Genomic DNA, 18652 nt, shown 5'->3' on the forward strand with positions numbered 1-18652 from the left:
AGATCTGTATTAGCAGATACATATGGAAAAACTAACGTGTTTGATGTAAGCAAATTGGCGTGACCTAAAACTAGGGAAAGAGACTAATTTAAATTACAGTTAACAAGGGTAGTCATCAGCTTACCAAAGCTGAAAATCACATTTGAACCATGGTTTAAACACACCCAGAATACAGAGATAAAATGGAAACACTTAAAAGGGAAGTATCAAAATACTGTAAGAGGCACTGATAATCTTACGATGGTGTAAATACCTATCTGTTCTTCTAATTCCTTTCTGATTCATACTCTCATCGCCTATACAACAGGTTCTGTGTATGTTACATACTGATCAATGCTCTTGTTAACATACATGTATAGGAGCTGAGAAAAGTTAAGTAAGCCCAGAAGCAAGTTACACAACCAATCTTACCTTCCAGGCTCATCATGTGAAAGCCTTCCCAACACTTCTAATATGCCTGCTTCTGGGCTACACATTGTATAAAGAGCGCCATGACAGCCAGTCTTACAGTAGTAGAGTAAAGGAGAGAGGGCAATGCATCGCTATTTTGGTCCTTTCTCAATTATTTACACAAAGAAAAAGTAATGGCCTTAGCTTTTTATTTCTGGTTTTAGATAGCATTAATTGGAATGTTAACCTTATACTAGCTTAGTATGTAAAATATTCCTCCTTGGAAAATTATACCCAAAGAAAACTGAACAGAAATTGTTCCATGGAACTCAGAGTAAATCACTGGTGACCATATTTAGAACCAGAGGGACCCATTATTATAAGCTATTTATAGTTAATGAACTCCATAAAGACCTTTTCCCAACTGTGGCAGCTTTTGCCATAGCATTCAACATTCTATTTTCCAGCTGTAGACTTGCTTTAAAAAGAAGTACTCATGCAACATAATCAAGGTTAACTAATTCTGTGGGATCATTTCTCATCCTCTTGAAAATAAATCCTTAAAAAAATTATAGAATATAGGAATTAACAAGTGACAAAGCAACTCCCTTCCCGTTCAATTCTCAAGAAACACCCATTTCCAAGAGGCCTTGTAATTTGTATAATCCCATTTCACACTGTGTGATTGTCTTAATTCAGAGACTTTTTTCTTTATAATTTCTACACTTAAAAGAAAGTCTTAGTTCCATCAAAACTGACATTTTATTGGCCTAGAAATCAACACAGTTAAGTCAACAGTTAATGGCTAAAATTCCACGTAATTTATTGCTTTTCATTACTCCTTTAGGGAAGAAACAATAATGTTAGAAAATGTAGTCATTTCTGAAGTTATTTAATATTCAATCTGGAGGAGGGATTTTTTTTTTTTAATTTATATGCAGAATAAAGCTTTGTTGGGCCACTAGGTGGCACAGCCGGTTAAGTGTCTAATTCTTGATTTTGGCTCAGGTCATTATTTCGGGATCAGGCCCCGTCATCCTCTGCAATGACATCATGAAGCCTGCTTGGGATTCTCTCTTTTCCTTTCTCTCTGCCCCTCCCCACTTGCATGTGCATGCCCTATCTCTCTCTCTCAAATAAACATAAAAAAAAATAAAGCTTTGTTATATAGCTTGAAAATCTGCTAATTTTCTGGCAACTGCCAAAAGCTCACTAAATTTTTTTTTTATGTCTTTATTTTGAGAGACAGAGACCGAGAGCAAGAGAGAGAAGGGCAGAGAGAAAAGGAGACACAGACTCTGAAGAAGGCTCCAGGTTCTGAACTAGCTGTCAGCACAGAGCCCGACATGGGGCTGGAACCCACAGACTGTGAGATCATGACCTGAGCCGAAGTCGGACACTTAACCGACTGAGCCACCCAGGCGCCCCAAAAGCTCACTAAATTCTAAAGAACTCAATTCTAAACGAATTTTAGAGGAAAGAGACCTAATATACACTAGAAATTTGGTAAATCATTCAACTATCTGTCATGTGAGGAAAGTTACCTGGCAATATCCGGGTGTGAATCTATCAGAGTGCTAACAAATCGAAAGAACAGGGAGCCCTTCCATTTCACAAATTCTTCCTGTACAAAGAGAAACCAGAATGTTTAAGGATGAATTGTAATATACAAATCTTAAATGCATTTAGTCACAAAACCAACTGTTAACTTTCTTTTGTTTAACATCACACCTGTCAGCTATTCAGTCTGTCTGTGGCACATTAGCACAGTTTGTTAACACTCACTTCCTGACCATCTTGAGAGCAATATATTTGTTAATCACAAAGAGAAGTGGAGGGATATGTGGGTAGAAGAGCATCATATCTACTCTATTAGGAAAATGACTCAAAGCACATGGCTTTAAAAGGGAGAATGCCAATGGTGCCTTCATCAGGTACCTAACCACATAAAATAATAAGCCTACAGAACATACTAGAATAGATACACAACCTAGTTAAATACCTTCTTTTTCAAGAGCAAATATCATTTCCCTCCTCATGATAGGCTAACATATTCTCAATGTGAAGAAAAACATTAAGTGCTCTGTTCACTGAGAGTTCTGAGTTCACAAAGTTCTTCTGCCCACTAAAATGTCTTACTGGACTCTCAGGGTGACTGAAACAGCGGGGCAGATATGATCCTCATTTCACAAAAGAGGGAGTTATGTCTGAGAAGCACTGACTTGTTCAAAGACAAGAATGACAGAATCGGAACTGGAACTACTGTCCACTGGGTGGGCTCTTCCCTGCATGGAGTTTATTTGCAAAAATGAAACTTCACATTGGCTGACGGGATATCTGAACATATACCCAAAACAAGTATTAGGAAGTGATAATCTCTTTACAAAGGCTGTACAGAACATTAGAAGAATGATATTTTAAACCAGAAAAGAGGCTGATTATTTTTGGATTCTACTATAGAGCAGCACATTTCCTATACTACTCAAATATTCCTTGAAACCAGAAGCAATCGTGGAAGGAAAAAAAATGACGGGCCCAATTCTCATACATACCTGCAAGAGATTGGTAAGCAGGATGAGTGTTTGCTTTCGGATGAATGGATTTGAATCCTTCAGACACATAGAGATATTGGGAATGTACTTGTCCACCATGACGGTGTACCGGATACAAAGGTCGCACATGACAATGACAACATTGTTGCGAACTGCCACATCATCACACACCTCCAGCTCCCGCACAAGGGCCGGGATACTCTTCTTTGCAAGATCCTCATGCTGTAAGCATAGCTTACCTGTTACAGAAGGTGAAGATGTCTTAACTCTAATTTTATGCCTAAATTTTCTCCAGATATATCTTGCTATGGATTTTACTTGATTAAAGTTAAAATATCATGTCAACAATCACAAACAAACAAACCCATACTACTAAATATAAGGAAGTTCAAAATAACTAAAAATAAAGTCCCCCCCTTCCCATCTCTCCAGGGTTTCATGAAACATATACTAAGAGATATTCCTTCACTGGAATAAAACTATCCTCCTTTTAAAGTTAACATTTGAATTTCAGAGTTGTCTACTTCCCTGGAAAATGACTAATAAAATCTAACAGCTAAAAAATTTAGTACTGGATTTGAAATCTGGGCTAGGCAAACAGGAAAGAATGACCACCTCATTGTATTTCTCATTCACAGTCTGGAGAAGGAAGGTTGTTGTTGAGTTTTGTTGGTTTGCATTTTTTTGTGGCCTTGGGAATGTTTTGCTCTCATTCACAATTCTTAGATTTTTGAAAAATAACTGTTATTATAAAAACATTCATAAATCCTACCCAGCATAAAACACATAGTCACACTAAAAAAAATTTAAAGTATAGCACAGCAGTCAGTCTTTTCAAGATTAACAACAATTTGAGTCCATGGGGAAATGTTTAATAGCTCATCTACCAGTTCTGGTAAGTATGAGATAAACTATCTCCTTTTATGAACTGAACTGCAAATTTAGTTTTTCACTCCCAGAAACCAGTGTAGTGCCTGATCTGATCAGTGTAGACTTTATGGTGCCGCATTATGAGTATTAAAAAACAACCCACAGGAACAGGTATAATTGTGACAAATTAACATAAAAAACAAAAGCTCCCTCCAGGGAATGTCTTGAGTCTGAGCATCTTGGGCAGCTGCCAACTGAGGGCTCTCATTACCAGCACTCTGGTGTGCCTCCGAGCTGAGGGATTGCTGTCAGAATTCCCTCCCAAATTCACAAGACTTAGAATAAACACAAGCTCAGTGTATGTAAGTAACATATTACTAAGGCTGGCTTATTTAAGACCAAAAGCTACCTATGGAACTAAACTGCACAAACAATACTTTTCTCACATTATTCTTACTTACCCAACGTAATGATGGCGTGCGCTCTAATCACGGAAGGCATGACCGAGCCTCTGACCTGAGAGAGCGGCTGAAAGGCTGGGGCTTCACTGCAACCTTGAGTTGATGTTGCTACAAGGGAGAAAAAGAGGGCTTATTTACAGTATCTCAGGGGCCAACCCTACCTTAAAACAGCACATGCAGAGGATAATTTCAAGTGCCTTACAATAATCCACATCAACAGAAGAAGCTAGAATGGACTGAATCAGAAGGAAGGCTCGCTTCTCCACTCTGGCTGGACAAAGCTGGGCTATATCTCCTAAGGTAAAAATGTACTTCACCTGCAAAAAGAATTGGCTTTTCAATACCATAAGGCAAAAGAAAAATTAACTCTAGCTAAAGACATGTCAATATTTTTTTTGTCCCCCAAATTAAAAGAACTATTTTTTTTCATAAAAATACAGTCATTATAAAAATTCAGTCATTACTTGCAAAATTCACTCTACCTTTTATGTCAATATATATAGTTAATATGTTTATTGACTACATAAGTACATTAAAAATTATGATGTTATCATAGTTTACTCTACTATTCATGAACATTTACATTGTTTCTAATCCTTTGCTATTGTTTGCATTCCCTCTGTGGAACACTTTTGCACCTTTAAGAACTGTTCTACTTCATTAAAAGTAATCCAGGGTTCAAAAGGCATAAAACTGTTTTACATTTTAAAACATATTTTCAAAGGGTCTTCCTGACTGGTTCACTATTTATACTACTATCAAAAACTTACAAGTGCTGGCTTCCTCACAGCTGCCTTTACTGTGTGTTTATTAAGAACATACAGTTTGATGGTTAACAACACTGGTTTTTCTTTATACCAAAAAAGCAAGAGTGAGGCTAAACAGTAAAATGGGAAAGGCTTCTATTAAAGTGCGGAAGCCAGTAAGTGTACATATGTTTAAAAAATCCTGTACATATATGTCTTAGTGGATTAAAGGACTACTTAAATTATATTTAAAGAAGAGTGAAGTAAACAATATTATATAGAGCAAAACTTCTTCATATATATATGTTAACTGAAGGGTAAATTTTGGTGACATATTTAACAGTTGAAAAGAAAAATCTTAGAGGGAAAAACTCCCTGGTCATAATAAGCATTTTTCTTGTAATATAACTGCTCAAATTAGAGGCACAAGACCCTCTAGAAAGCCTGGGATGGGGCCATGCTACACATCACAGACCCCTGCACTGAAATGTGTGGATTCCTGCCAATAATAGTTTTATTACTGAAGTGTTCACATTAATGCCTCAGCACAACCGGTCTCCTGTCACAAATTTCAACATGGTCTTCGGTCTCGAGGTACAAGTGTGAGGTGGCAGAGTAGGTGAGCACAGAGGAAAGGAACAGGTGAGGAAAATGGCCAGTTCTGGTGAAATGATGGCCTATACTGAAGGGCATGAAGAAGCAGCTCGTTATCTGCTTTACCGAGCATCAGATGTGGGAGTCAGAATGACTGCAACATGTTTTGTGGACAGCCAGCCACTTGAATCGGGAAACTGGCTGCACATTTGCTGGCACACAGGACTCTGGCACTGACACAATTTTTAAAGCAGGTCGCCATGTCACCCAGTCTTGCTGCTCCAACGTTATTTGTGTTTTTAGTTGTCAAATATTTCACTGTATTATGGACATGGCTTCAGGACAGCTCCACACAATTCCGCAGTTCTACAATCTGATATTCAAACAGCTCAGCAGACACATTACAATTTAAAAACACATTGAACAAATAAACCAAAAGAACAAAGAGCACCCTCACTTTATTCTTTTCTCGCCTTATTACTTCACAATATGTCCTATGTTTTCCCTAACGGATTAGGCACCTCACAGGCTCTAACTGGATGAAGTGTATCCCATCAGGTTTTCCCTCAGATAATAAGAACATGGGAAAAAAAATGAATAGGTCACCAACACAAAAGTTCTTCTTTGTAGAAGAGTAAGCTCTAGGCTAGAAAAATCCTTTTCTTGCTAATAGTATTAAAAATGCACATTAGAAAGTCATCCTTAGAAAACTCCAGCTGATATAAAGTAAAAGAATAGTTAAGGAAAGTAATTACTTACAAACAGGTCTTCATCCACATTCCCAGGGCCACTTTCCTTGAGAACTATGTCGGACAAGGACAGCACACAGGTAGAAAGGACATCGCCGCACACCCGCTTCAGTAATTCCTGCGTCAAGTCAAAAGTAATCTCTAAAGGATCCCACACATCTACTAGACTGTCCATGAAACAACCGTCTCAGAAGAAACTCTATGGTCTTCAAAGGCATAAACCATAAGAAGTCTTCTGAGAAGCCTTAGCCATCAGGCTTTCAGATCTTTGCTCTTTTACCAATCTGCCTAGAAGTACTAAGCAGAATTAAAAATGAACAGCACATATATACAGCATACATACATACACAGAGGACATAAATATGTAATATCTGTACATGTATATGTATGTATATATGTATGCATATACACACACACACATATGTATAGATACCATAACTTTCTATATGTGCCCTTTAAGAGCAAAAGGCAAATACCTGGGAAGATCTAGTGCCCCAAGTGATAAGAGTTTGTAATAGTGATGCTGCTCCATTAATACAAAAAAAATCACAATTCTTCCAGCATGTATAGATGGCGAAGTAACTACTATAGTAAATAGTAAATACTAATTACTAGAGTAAATTCCATTTCAAAAGACATGGAATTTAAAAAAAGTCGTTATCATTTTGAAATGTATTCATTAAAGACAAGTTTTCAACGCTTTTTATTAGTTAAAATAACCTCAAGGGGTTATGCCAACACTTCTATGCCAAGCAAAGGAGCTCAATCACATTCTACAACTCTTTGACTACATTTTCTCTAGGAGGCCAGTCCAAAATACCCAGGTTGAAAAAAAAAAAGAAAAGAAAAGGGGGCGCCTGGGTGGCTCAGTTGGTTGAGTGTCCGACTTCAGTTCAGGTTATGATCTCGCGGTTCATGGGTTCAAGTCACGCATCAGGCTCTGTGCTGACAGCTCAGAGCCTGGAGGCTGCTTCAGATTCTGTGTCTCCCTCTCTCTCTGCCCCTCTTCCACTTGTGCTCTGTCTCTCAAAAATAAATAAATGTTAAAAAAGTGTTTAAAAAATAAAAAATAGAAATAAAATATCCTAAGATTCTGGAAAATCTCAGGGCCTTAGTCCATTGTCTACCACCAAAAGTGGTATTGGCAAATCTGCAACCGTGGCTTTTGTAAGTAGTAACAGCCTCTCCAGTTCTCAATTTTTAAATTTTTTTAATGTTTTTTTTATTTTTGAAAGAGACAGAAAGACAGCACAAGTTGGGGAGGAGTAGGGGGGAGACACAGAATCCAAAGCAGGCTCCAGGCTCTGAGCTGTCAGCACAGAGCCCAATGCAGGGCTTGAACTCACAAACTGTGAGATCATGACCTAAGCCAAAGTCGGACACCTAACCAACTGAGCCACCCAGACACCCATCTAGTTCTCAATTTTTAACCGTGAAGATAACTCTGTCTTCCTCACAGACTCTAACAATGGTGAAATTAATGACCGTGGGCCATTAGTAAGCAAGCCAGTGGCTTCTGGCCCTGACTCCCCCCGTACTATAGATCACTCTTCCTCTAGCCAGTGCTGGTGAAAAAAAGAGTGGGAAGGCAACCAGAGGACTTAGTTCTAGGCATGGCTCTGCCATTAATCAGCCACCAAGACATGCGGGATGACTGTTTTGTAATTTGCCGTTTAAATTTCTCCCCAGGTTTTCCTACATCATTCTTTCTTTGTGACCAGCTTTTTGCTTTGTGTTGACCTGTTTTCTGCTATTCAAATATGCTCCCTACTTAGGTAATGCTCCTTATTTAAAAGTTTTTCTTGGATCAAGAGATAAACAGCTAGAAAAATCAAACAAAGCAAGCATCCCTTTCATCAGATAAGCCAAAAGGTACATGCCAGAAAAACACCAGACACCATTTACATGGAAAGAGCTGGGCATTTTTAGCTAAGTACATTTTAACCTGTTTTAAGTCCTAAGCTAAAAAAGTTATAATATACTTTCTTATTATATCTGTTCCTACAAATAGAAAATGTAACTTATCAAGGAAGGACTTTTCTTTAAGGAACTTATGTAAGAAAAGGAAGCACAGGAATGTAGCTGGGTAGCTCAGATGAAGCAAAGATATTTTTATTCTGGGAAACTTAAATATATTCCAGCAATTATTTAAATTAACCTTGGACTTCTAAAACCATCATTAATCACCCCAGTCCTAAAATTTTTCATTAAGATTAGCCTTGTCTAGGAGTATATTTCATGGTAAGAATAGAATATATGGCAGTAAAATAACTTATTAGAGAAACTGATATGGATGCCTTTTAGGGAGTCAAAGTAATACTCTGTCTCACACAAAACCATGGTTTGGATTTGTATGTATGCATCTATAGAAAACATCAGCTGTAGGCTCTGAGCAACTTTGGGAACATGATAAAGCAAGAGGTGTTAGAGTAACGTAGCCTTATAGTAAGAGGATAGGTATTTTCCAGGAGAATGACTCATCAAATGATCAGAAATCTTCTGGTCTGGAGGGAACCCCCTGCCTAGGTGGAGAATCATTGGTTAGGCTTCTTGGATGAGGTAGAAGTGAAGGAGGAAGAGACACAAAGCTATCTATCGCAAACATTCAGACTACAACTTGTTAAAAAATAGCTGTACAGTTCTTACTAGAAAATAAATGCACAGCAGGCACGCCTTCCTAGAAGGCACTTGTACCTAGAACCAAGATGGTGACTTTCTGAGGGACCCATGTGTCATAAGCAGCCAGTATCTTCTCAGGGAATGTCAACTGCTTGTCACAGAAGCTGATGCTACAGCTTCTGTGGACTACCCATTCTTATAGGTTCTTCACAGAGAATACTCCTTATACTTCAAAACAGAGTAACATGTTCAAGTACAGATAAACAACAAACATCCAGGAGAGTCTGCAGTGTACCTGTTCCTCCACAGGCGTCTTTGCAGATGCTCTACAGAGTCTTTGCAAAGTATCAACAGCTGAGCTGATCAACTCTAGAGACCACTGGAATCCATTCAGCTTACATTTGACCACATCTAAAGAGAAATTAAAACCCTCCAAATTTAACAGCTCAAAATATATTTAAAGTGAGAGGCAAAGCTTTTTCAAGATTCTCCAAAGCACACTCACCAGTCACTTTGTCCCGGGTGCTCTTAGGAAGATGCTTTGCGATATGCCCAATAACACACAGAATATGTCCTAAGGTGTTTGGATTGGGATTCTGTTGACTAGGAAAAGGGCATAAGGAATATCAACATACAGACAAAATAAACACTGCTGCCAACAAAATACTCTGTGGATTGTGAACATTGGAGGAATGTAAGGTAGCATGGTTTAGAAGTCAAGTTGTAGGAGTATTAAGGCACTTAATTTACTTGGACAAAGGGTAAACTGAAAGCTTAAAACTCATTCTTATTTTTCATGTTTGTTTTTATGCCAGAATTTAAAGATCTGTGTATAGAAATAGCTATGAAACAGTTCACTTCCTTAAGACATGAGCTTTGTTTCCAAAGTGTCTATCAACAACTATATTATAAGCATGCAAACCTGCTGATTTTCTCCCAGGACTCTATTATCTTGGTATAGTCCAGCTTGGGTGATGAGCAAGCAATCTTGGAAAGCAGCATCCAGGCTGGTGCAGAATGTTCCGTGCCAGTGTAGGATATCACATTGTTTATAAAACTGGATGAGAATTTCTCTTTCTTGGACCAGATATGAAAAGCCTTATTTAAATAGCGGCTGGAAAGAAGATGGGAAAGCAAAATTGTAACTGTAAATATACAAAACTGTTCAGAACAGCTCTCAGTGAAAGGTTATCAGCTTCTGCTGCTCCAGGACTCCCCTGGCACATGGAATGTCAAAGCAGAAGTTCCTGGCTAGTGGCATATTTGATATCAACCAGGTGTCTTTAAATTTTTTATTATACAGAAAAAAAATTTATTATACAGAATGAGATATATTTATTTTTTCCCTTATAAAGTGTTTCTTTTTGAAGCAAAGAATAAAATTTCATAATTCGCTTGAGACCCTTCTTATCCTCATTCCCTCCCAAACTGCTATACAAACATTAAGGGATAGGTTACCAATAACAAATATGTCCAGAGTTTATAGGGTTTTAGTGACAAAAAAAAAAATTATAGACACTTGTTTTTTCAATGGAAGGACTGGATAGATATTATTATGGTGATATTAAATGAGCTAAATTTTGCCATGACCCACCAACACCATTCAGAAATACATACTTCAAACACTTTAAAAATGAAACAAAAAACGTTTCTGGTGTATTAATCTAAAGTTTGCATTATGTCATCTGTTGTTTTCAATAATTTCTTATTTGCCTTCTTTCCACAGCACTGAATCAGAAAACACGAGCCATGACACAAATGCAGTATTATATATCTAAGTAAAGTGAAAAATACACTTCTTCCCACAATTAATTTTTCTTAGACTGCAACAGACATGCAAATGAGCGCATGCGCGTGCGCACACACACGCACCAAGACTTTCTCATTAAATGAAAAAAAAAAGATTTTTCAAAGCATGCAGAAGGCAACTGTAACAAAATAAACACATCTATGTACAATAAACATATCCATGTAAATTGTTTCAATAAATTAGCTATTGCTTAGAAATCTATCTATAAATGTCTAAAGTTTTACTGCAGGTAACCCATAATTCATACATGACTATGGTCCAAAAACAACACAAATGGAATCAGCAAATATTTTAAAATTTATTAAAAAGAATCACACAAAATACATTAAGTAATGTTTACTATAAGAAGTGAACAGAATGGGAAAAAAATCCTCTGAACTTCCAGTTTTGAAACCTCAAATTTGGCTTTTCTGACAACTCACACCCCTCCATATCAGTTGAACAGTTTCCAAAAGTCTCCCCCAATTGGCTTACCGCTCAATTAGCCCCACTGACGATCACAAGCCACTCCCTACCAAGTTAGAATGCTTTCGGCAGACACCAACCTGGGTCTTTTGTACAGAACCACTGACAGCTATCCTAATTTCAAAACCAATGGACTATCTTTAGTTTCCATTTTCCATGACCTCTACAAGACATTATTGACCATTCTCTCTGCCTTTGTACTCTGGTCTACTTATTGGCTCTCTTTTCTTTTCCCTTCACTAATTCCTTTTATCAAATCACTCTTCGGGCTCATTTTGAAAAGTTCTATTCTTAGTCCTCTTCTCTTATCTACAACTGAAACGCTGGGCTGGGTGATCTCATTCATTACCAAAAGCTCTCCACTCAAATATGACAAAGCATTGCAAGCACACATTTAAATTGGATTTCCATCTCCTGCCTCTGCTTTCCATACCTCAGTCAATGGAAATACCACTGACCAGTTATTTTGGATAGAATCATGGAGTCTTCAGGCCTCTAATCCTTTGCATTGCTATTTTCTGTCTGGAAATTCTCACTGTTATGGCTGTCTGGTTAATTTCTACTTATTCCACCTCTAGGAATAATTCAGCTATTGCCACCATCAATAGCTAAAACAAGAAAAAAAGTTAAAAAGCAATCAAACAAAAACAAACAAAAAAACTACTAAACTGCTCTATACCCTCCCTCTTTGCTCCTAAAATTCTACCAAAATAGTGAATTTATTTTGTCTCTTTCCACTAGCTTGTGAGCAACTTGAGTAGAGGAAGTGCACTGATTTCTTTCAACCCTCAAATCAAACCTCTACCACCTCTGTACTTCTCCTTGTTAAATATTTTTAAATATACCTCATTGTCTTCATGCCCACTGCCTTGTCCTTGATGTAGGCCCTCATCACCTTTAACTTAAATCATTTCAGTGGTAGCTTGTTTTCTTAGATTCTAGTCATCTGCTGGTCACCAAACACAAGTGCCTTTGCGATCCTTCCTGTGAAACTAAATAAAGGAAATCTCACTGGCAATGGGGCTGGGAGTCCAGAATAGGAAGCTCTCATGTCTACCACTGTTCATCAGTTGCAGGAGGCGATAGGACCACTATATCCAGGAGGAACAAACAAGCTGACTTCACTACTCCAGCAAGAGGAAGGATTTCTTCTTGCCTGGCAACAGTCCAGCCAATGAGAGGCTGTCACGACTCTGCCATTGAGAAACCATCACCACCTTGAACTCTCTCTTTCAATGGACTTTTCTTCAAAGCAGCCCCTCCCAACTTTCTCTTCTGTAAAAAGAACAGTTCTTTTCCTTTGATTCCCAGATTTGCTTGTGGTTTGTCACAGCGTACTTGTCCCGAAATGCAATTCTGTGCTATTTCCATATAAACCCATTTTGCTGGTTAAATAACTGGGTGTTTTATTTTCAAGATTAACACTTCCTAAAATATAAAACCCTGTATTACCCATCCAGTTTATATTCACCAGCAGCCTCCCCCTGCCCACTCTGTTTTCAATCTAAAGTCAAATTTCTTGGAATGCTATGTTACAACTCTGCAGTATCTGGGTCCTGCTTAACTTCTCCAGTTTCAGTTTACACTCAGCCAGCCCTATTTCCCCAGTCACAGTGAAATCCTCTGGCTCCTGAACAGTGCACAGTGTTTATGCTTCTATGGCTTTGAACTGGCTGTTTCTTTTACATGGACATACCCTTTTGCCCCCTTATTAACCTTCAAGATTCAAAATCAAAAGTCATCTGTTCTGTGAAGTCTCTTTTCCTGTACATTCCCTGATGTTCTAGTTATTTTCTGTTTATTAACAAGTCACAGATTTTGTTTATAAATGTTTATAGAACTCTATTCTGGTAGCTCTTACTTTTCTTAATACTCCTTTTGAAAAATTCATTCCCAAGTTCAGTGGCTCTCATACTTTTTCATTTCTGGGTGCTTTTTTATTTTCTGGGTGCTTTTGAACTCAAAAATTACGTACCACCTTGAAGAGCTTTAGTTTTGTGGGCCAATATTTGCTGTGCCAAAATTAAAACTGAGAAACTTAAAAATATTTCTTAGTTAATCTAAAAAATAATAAGCCAACTACATGTTAACATAGATGCACTGCTTTATAAAAAAAAAAAATCTTTCTTAAAACAAAATAAACTTGGTGAAAAGAGTGTCACTGCTCTATACTTTTGTAAATCTATTTATGGTCTGGCTTAAACAGAAGGCAGGTGGATTATTGTAACTGCTTCTGCATTCAATTTGCTTCAATATCATCATATGCCTCTGGAAAACTCTACTATAGTCCTGTGAAACAATAAAAGTGAAAAATGGCTTATAACATCTTATTATTACAATCAAAACAGTCTGAGCTCATGAATCCATCACACTTTGAGAACTTATACCCTAGTTCATTTTCTATAAAGGCTATTCCAAAACTTCTTTACACTTAAGACCCTAATTCTACACTCTCCTTCCTAACTTTGAGCAAATATATATTTTGTCTTGTGCTAAAATATATAATAGAGTTTACCATTTTAGCCATTTTCAGGTGTATAGTTCAGTGGTGTTAAGTACATTCACACTTGTTGTGCAATCATCCATCTCTAGAACTCTGTTATCACCTTATACTGAAACTCTGTACACACTTAACAGTAATTCCCCATTGCCTTCTCCACAGCCCCTGATAAGCACCTTTCTACTTTCTGCCTTTAAGCATTTGACTATTCTACGTATTTCAGAGAAGGGAGGTCATCAATAAGTGTTCTTTTGTATTGGGCTTATTTCATTCAGCATGTTTTTAAGGTTCATCCACATAGTGTAGCATGCATCAGTATTTTGTTACTTTGTTAGGCTGAAAAATATCCTGTTGTACATATATATCACATTTTATTTGTCCTTTCACCCATTCATGGACAGCTGGGGTATTTCCACTTTTCTGGCTATTGTGTATAATGCTCTGTCACTGCTGTACTGAGCAAATATTCTATTACTGTACTGAGAAGAGAAGGCTCGGAGGTTCTAGGGTTCATATTATTTCCGCTTTTGTACTTTTGTTCCTGTATTTTTTTTTTTTTTAAATGTGTGTTCTTTTTGAGAGAGGGACAGAGTGCAAGCAGGGGAGGAAAAAAGAGAGAGGGAGACACGAAACCGAAGCAGGCTCCAGGCTCCAAGCTGTCAGCTTAGAGCCCAACGTGGGGCTCTAACTCACCAACGGTGAGATCATGACCTGAGCCAAAGTCGGACGCTAAACAGACTGAGTCACCCAGTCACCCCTCCTTTCCGTATTTTTTTGTTTCTTTTTATTTCTAAAGTTCTTTCCTTCTACCTTATAAAATGAGTCTTTCATATAATATTGTTCTTTTTCAGAAACTCTACTAACTATCCCTTCCATTCATCCTCAGTATTTTTTTTTATCTCCCCCTTTTCTTCTGACTTCAAATATACATAACCACATTCCCCTATCTTAAAACAAAAACAAGGCCTGTGAAGGAAACTATGGCACATCTTAATTGCAGGTAAGACCTAACATAAAAGGAAGAAAGAAAAAAAAATTCTAGGAGATTACATGGGAGAATATATGACCCTGAGGTAGGAAAAGACTTCTCTAAAAATACATTAACCATAAGGAAAACCACTGACAAAGTGAACTCATCAAAAGATACCATCAAGAGAGTAAAAAGGCAAATCATGAGGTGGGAGAGGACATTTGCAACCCGTGTAACAATAGCTTGTACATAGAATATATACTGAACACTTTCAGATGGACAAGCAAGAAAGAGTGACAGTCTAAAAGAAAGACCAGAGGGGCGCTTGGGTGGCTCAGTCAGTTGGGCGTTCAACATCGGCTCGGGTCATGATCTCACGGTTCGTGGGTTCGAGCCCTGCGTTGGGCTCTGTACTGACAGCTAGCTCAGAGCCTGGAGCCGGTTTCGGATTCTGTGTGTGTCTCTCTCTCTGACCCTCCCCTGCTCATGCTGTCTCTCTCGCTAAGAAATAAAGAAAGAAAAGAAAAGAAAGTCCAGAGACCTGAGTAGGTAATTCATAAAAGTGAACATATAAATGCTAATCCACATAGGAAAAGAGGCTCAATCTTATTATTCAACATGGTCATGTAAATTAAAACCATAATAAAATATCAGTATTCATCCATTAAAGTAACTAAAAAGAAAAAGACTGGTAATATGAAATGCTGGCCACAACATGGAACTCCCACACCTGCCAGAGTGCAACGTAAATTGGCACAACCCCTCTGGAAAACTCCTTGGCAGTATCCATTAGAGGTACCTAAAAACGTACTCAACAATACTGTGTCCAGGTATATACCCAACAGAAATGCATGTACCTGTGTTATCAACAGATATGTACAGAAATATCCATAGCAGCATTATATATAATATTAAAAAAAATTGAAACAGCTCAATCATCTATCAACAGTATAATGGATAATTATGTTTTATTCATAAAAATCACACACACACACACACACACACACACACACACACACACACAGCAATGAAAGTGAATAAGCTACAGCTACACACGATAACATGAATGAGCCTTCTATTGCTTTGAATGTTAGGAGTCAGACACACAAAGAATACATACCACATAATTCCATTTATATAAAGTTGCAGAACAGAGGGAAGTAATCACAGCAGTGGTTACCTTTGACAAGGGAAGGACAGTGATGGGACGGAGTGTGAGGTATTACTTGGGCTTAGCTATGTTCTATTTCTTGACCTGGGAGGTAGTTACATGGGTATATTTTCTTTTCTATACTTACAGACCCTATGTACTGACCTATTATACTTTTCTGTGGATGTTATATTCCAGTATAAAAGTTTTATAAAGGGAAAAATAAATGAAATAAATCTCCCAACAGCATCTCATGAGCTATAGGGTAGGCTTCCCCTGCTTTTTTGTGAAGAATGGCTACTACTTCTACTTTTTATGCTGAATTTTAAGTGTTGGGGTTGCTTACTGAGATGTCCCTGAGTAAAGCAAAAGGTAAGTGATTCATTTTTTTAAAAATTTTTTTTTTTAATGTCTTCATTTTATTTTGAGAGACACAGACAGAGAACGAGCAGGGTAGGGGCTGAGAGAGAGGGAGACACAGAATCTGAAGCAGGCTCCAGGCTCTGAACTGTCAGCACAGAGCCCAACGTGGGGCCTGAACCCACAGACTGTGAGATCGTGACCTGAGCTGAAGTCAGACACTTAACTGACTGAGCCACCCAGGTGCCCCAAAAAGTAAGTGATTCTATTGCTAGCTAAATTCTCCTCCCTTCTAAGCCTTCCAAGAATTTTAGCCAAGCATCTAGCTGGTACTGAGGAAATATTTAATGAATGAATATGCTTTCAATCATAGAGTTTTAATACAAAAAGGGACCTGAAGAGATCATGTAATCCAACTGGCTACTCTTACAAATGGGAAAACCAAGGCCCAGAGAGATGAGGTGTTTTGACAGGGCCACAGAACAGTATTCTGTGATAAAAAAAAAAAAATCTATTACATTTCCATTGTATGATAATTCTTCCATAACTACATGTAAATAAGGAGGGAAGTATTTCCTACATGATAAAAAAAAAAAAGGAAAAAGATAGTCAAGCTGATTGTAAGATTACTGCAATATAGATTAAAATTTACCATTTTAGGTGCTAACTCCTCACTACAGTGTTCACTGTATAGTGTACACTTGGTAAATGTTATCTAATGGGAAAGAATACTGCAGTGGTATTAAGTCAATGAATCCAATAAAATATCAGAAGTTTAATGTACAAGAACTAGGAAGTCATCTTTCATAAAAACTAGTATTATGGAAAGTTAATATTATTATATCATATCCATCAGCGTTTTCTACTACATGTTAAGACATCAATTTAAAACTAAACATCACTCAGAGAAAAGCACAGGAGGAGATCAAAAGCGTCACAAAAAATTGTCATCATGAAAATGTTGAGATTTGAATTGGGTCAAAAAAAACACCAAAATTGAGTCTTCACATATATTAAGTAATTTGGAAAGCTGATTTTCCAAGATCAGTACAGAAAATTTTTTTTAATGTTTATTATTTTTTTATTTTGAGAGACCGACAGAGCATGCACATGCACAAGTGGAGGAAGGGAAGAGAGAGGGAGAGAGAGAATTTCTTTCCAAGCAGGCTCTGCACTGCCAGCACAGAACCTGATGCAGGACTCAGTCTCACGACCATGAGCTCATGACCTGAGCCAAAATCAAAAGTCAGATGCTAAACTCACTGGGCCACCCAGGAACCCCTAATACAGAAATTTTAATAAAAAATTTTATGGCTTTCTATAAGATAAACAAGTCACACAATTAACATACCTCAGTTCCTGGTTTTCTGTACTAAGGAGAGTAAGAAGTGCCCAAGCCAGTACCTGGCTGTTGTCTCCAGTATGGAATTTATTATAATGCTTAATGTTTTGCAACAGGAGCTGGTCAAGGCATTCCAGAGCCTTTTCCTGCACAGTGCTCTCACAGTCCATCACAGCTGGAATGATCCCTGTCAGCCAGGCTTTCTGTATCTGGACACATCCAGGCTGGGCCTTGGGAATGAAACATCATGAAATCATAAAGAAGTCTGATGCTAGCAGAATTCTAAATACAAATCAGTGAGGCTGTGGTCAACGTTTTGAGACTTGTATGTGGTCACACACACAAGTACAAATAAATAAGTGAAAAAAAAGCAACATTTGAAATATATAGTAAAAAAAAGTTCAATCTTCAGTTACTCTATATCAGTGCATACTGAAATTTTAAACTTAGGAAGTCATTACTGTATTATTATAGTAAATCAGCACTTTTTGGTAATTTCAATATTTTTTTAACATTTATTTGTTTTTGAGAGAAACAGAGGAAGTGAGTGAGTGGGGGAGGGGCAGAGAGAGAGGGAGACCCAGAATCCAAAGCAGGCTCCCGGCTCTGAGCTGTCAGCACAGAGCTCGACACAGAGCTCAAACTCACTAATGGTATGATCATGACCTAAGCCAAAGTCGGACACCAGACCAACCAAGGCACCCTGATAATTTAAGGATTAAGAGCAAATAATAAATATTTATCCCAACAGGCAATTAAAATAGATGCTGACAGAGGAAGTCAAAGTATGCACTGTTTAATGCTTTCTATCATGAAATAAAGAAATAAACTGGCTTTAAAAATTCTTCAAAAGCTAATTATTTGGCAGATGAAAATTAAATATTGGATTAGTGGATCTGCTATTTTGACAATATCATCTAAGAGGTCTTAATGTTCAAAAATTAATCTAGGTCTCTGGTCTCACCAAATTTATTTTGCCATTGATATTTCTATGTGAGATTTAAGTTGAAGTCAAGACAAGACTAATCACTGCATTCTTTAGCATGAGTCTATAATTATATTAACATGAGACAT

General features: G+C 37.6%; 1 protein-coding gene across 2 annotated transcripts in view; it reads right to left on the reverse strand.

The window, feature by feature from the left end:
• NCAPD3 (non-SMC condensin II complex subunit D3) overlaps positions 1 to 18652 on the reverse strand; it is a 70487-nt gene that overhangs the window by 17275 nt on the left and 34560 nt on the right. For both annotated transcript variants that reach the window (XM_077763693.1, XM_077763694.1), the window contains exons 16-24: positions 17588 to 17808; positions 9904 to 10095; positions 9487 to 9584; positions 9277 to 9392; positions 6373 to 6480; positions 4476 to 4590; positions 4274 to 4381; positions 2943 to 3181; positions 1935 to 2014 (exon numbers count right to left, since the gene is read on the reverse strand). In XM_077763693.1, coding sequence (XP_077619819.1) covers positions 1935 to 2014; positions 2943 to 3181; positions 4274 to 4381; positions 4476 to 4590; positions 6373 to 6480; positions 9277 to 9392; positions 9487 to 9584; positions 9904 to 10095; positions 17588 to 17808 — 1277 coding nt within the window. The remainder of the gene's footprint in view (positions 1 to 1934; positions 2015 to 2942; positions 3182 to 4273; positions 4382 to 4475; positions 4591 to 6372; positions 6481 to 9276; positions 9393 to 9486; positions 9585 to 9903; positions 10096 to 17587; positions 17809 to 18652) is intronic.

Source organism: Crocuta crocuta, unplaced genomic scaffold (assembly GCF_008692635.1).
Source record: "Crocuta crocuta isolate KB4526 unplaced genomic scaffold, BGI_CrCroc_1.0 scaffold254, whole genome shotgun sequence".
Taxonomy (NCBI): Eukaryota; Metazoa; Chordata; class Mammalia; order Carnivora; family Hyaenidae; genus Crocuta; species Crocuta crocuta.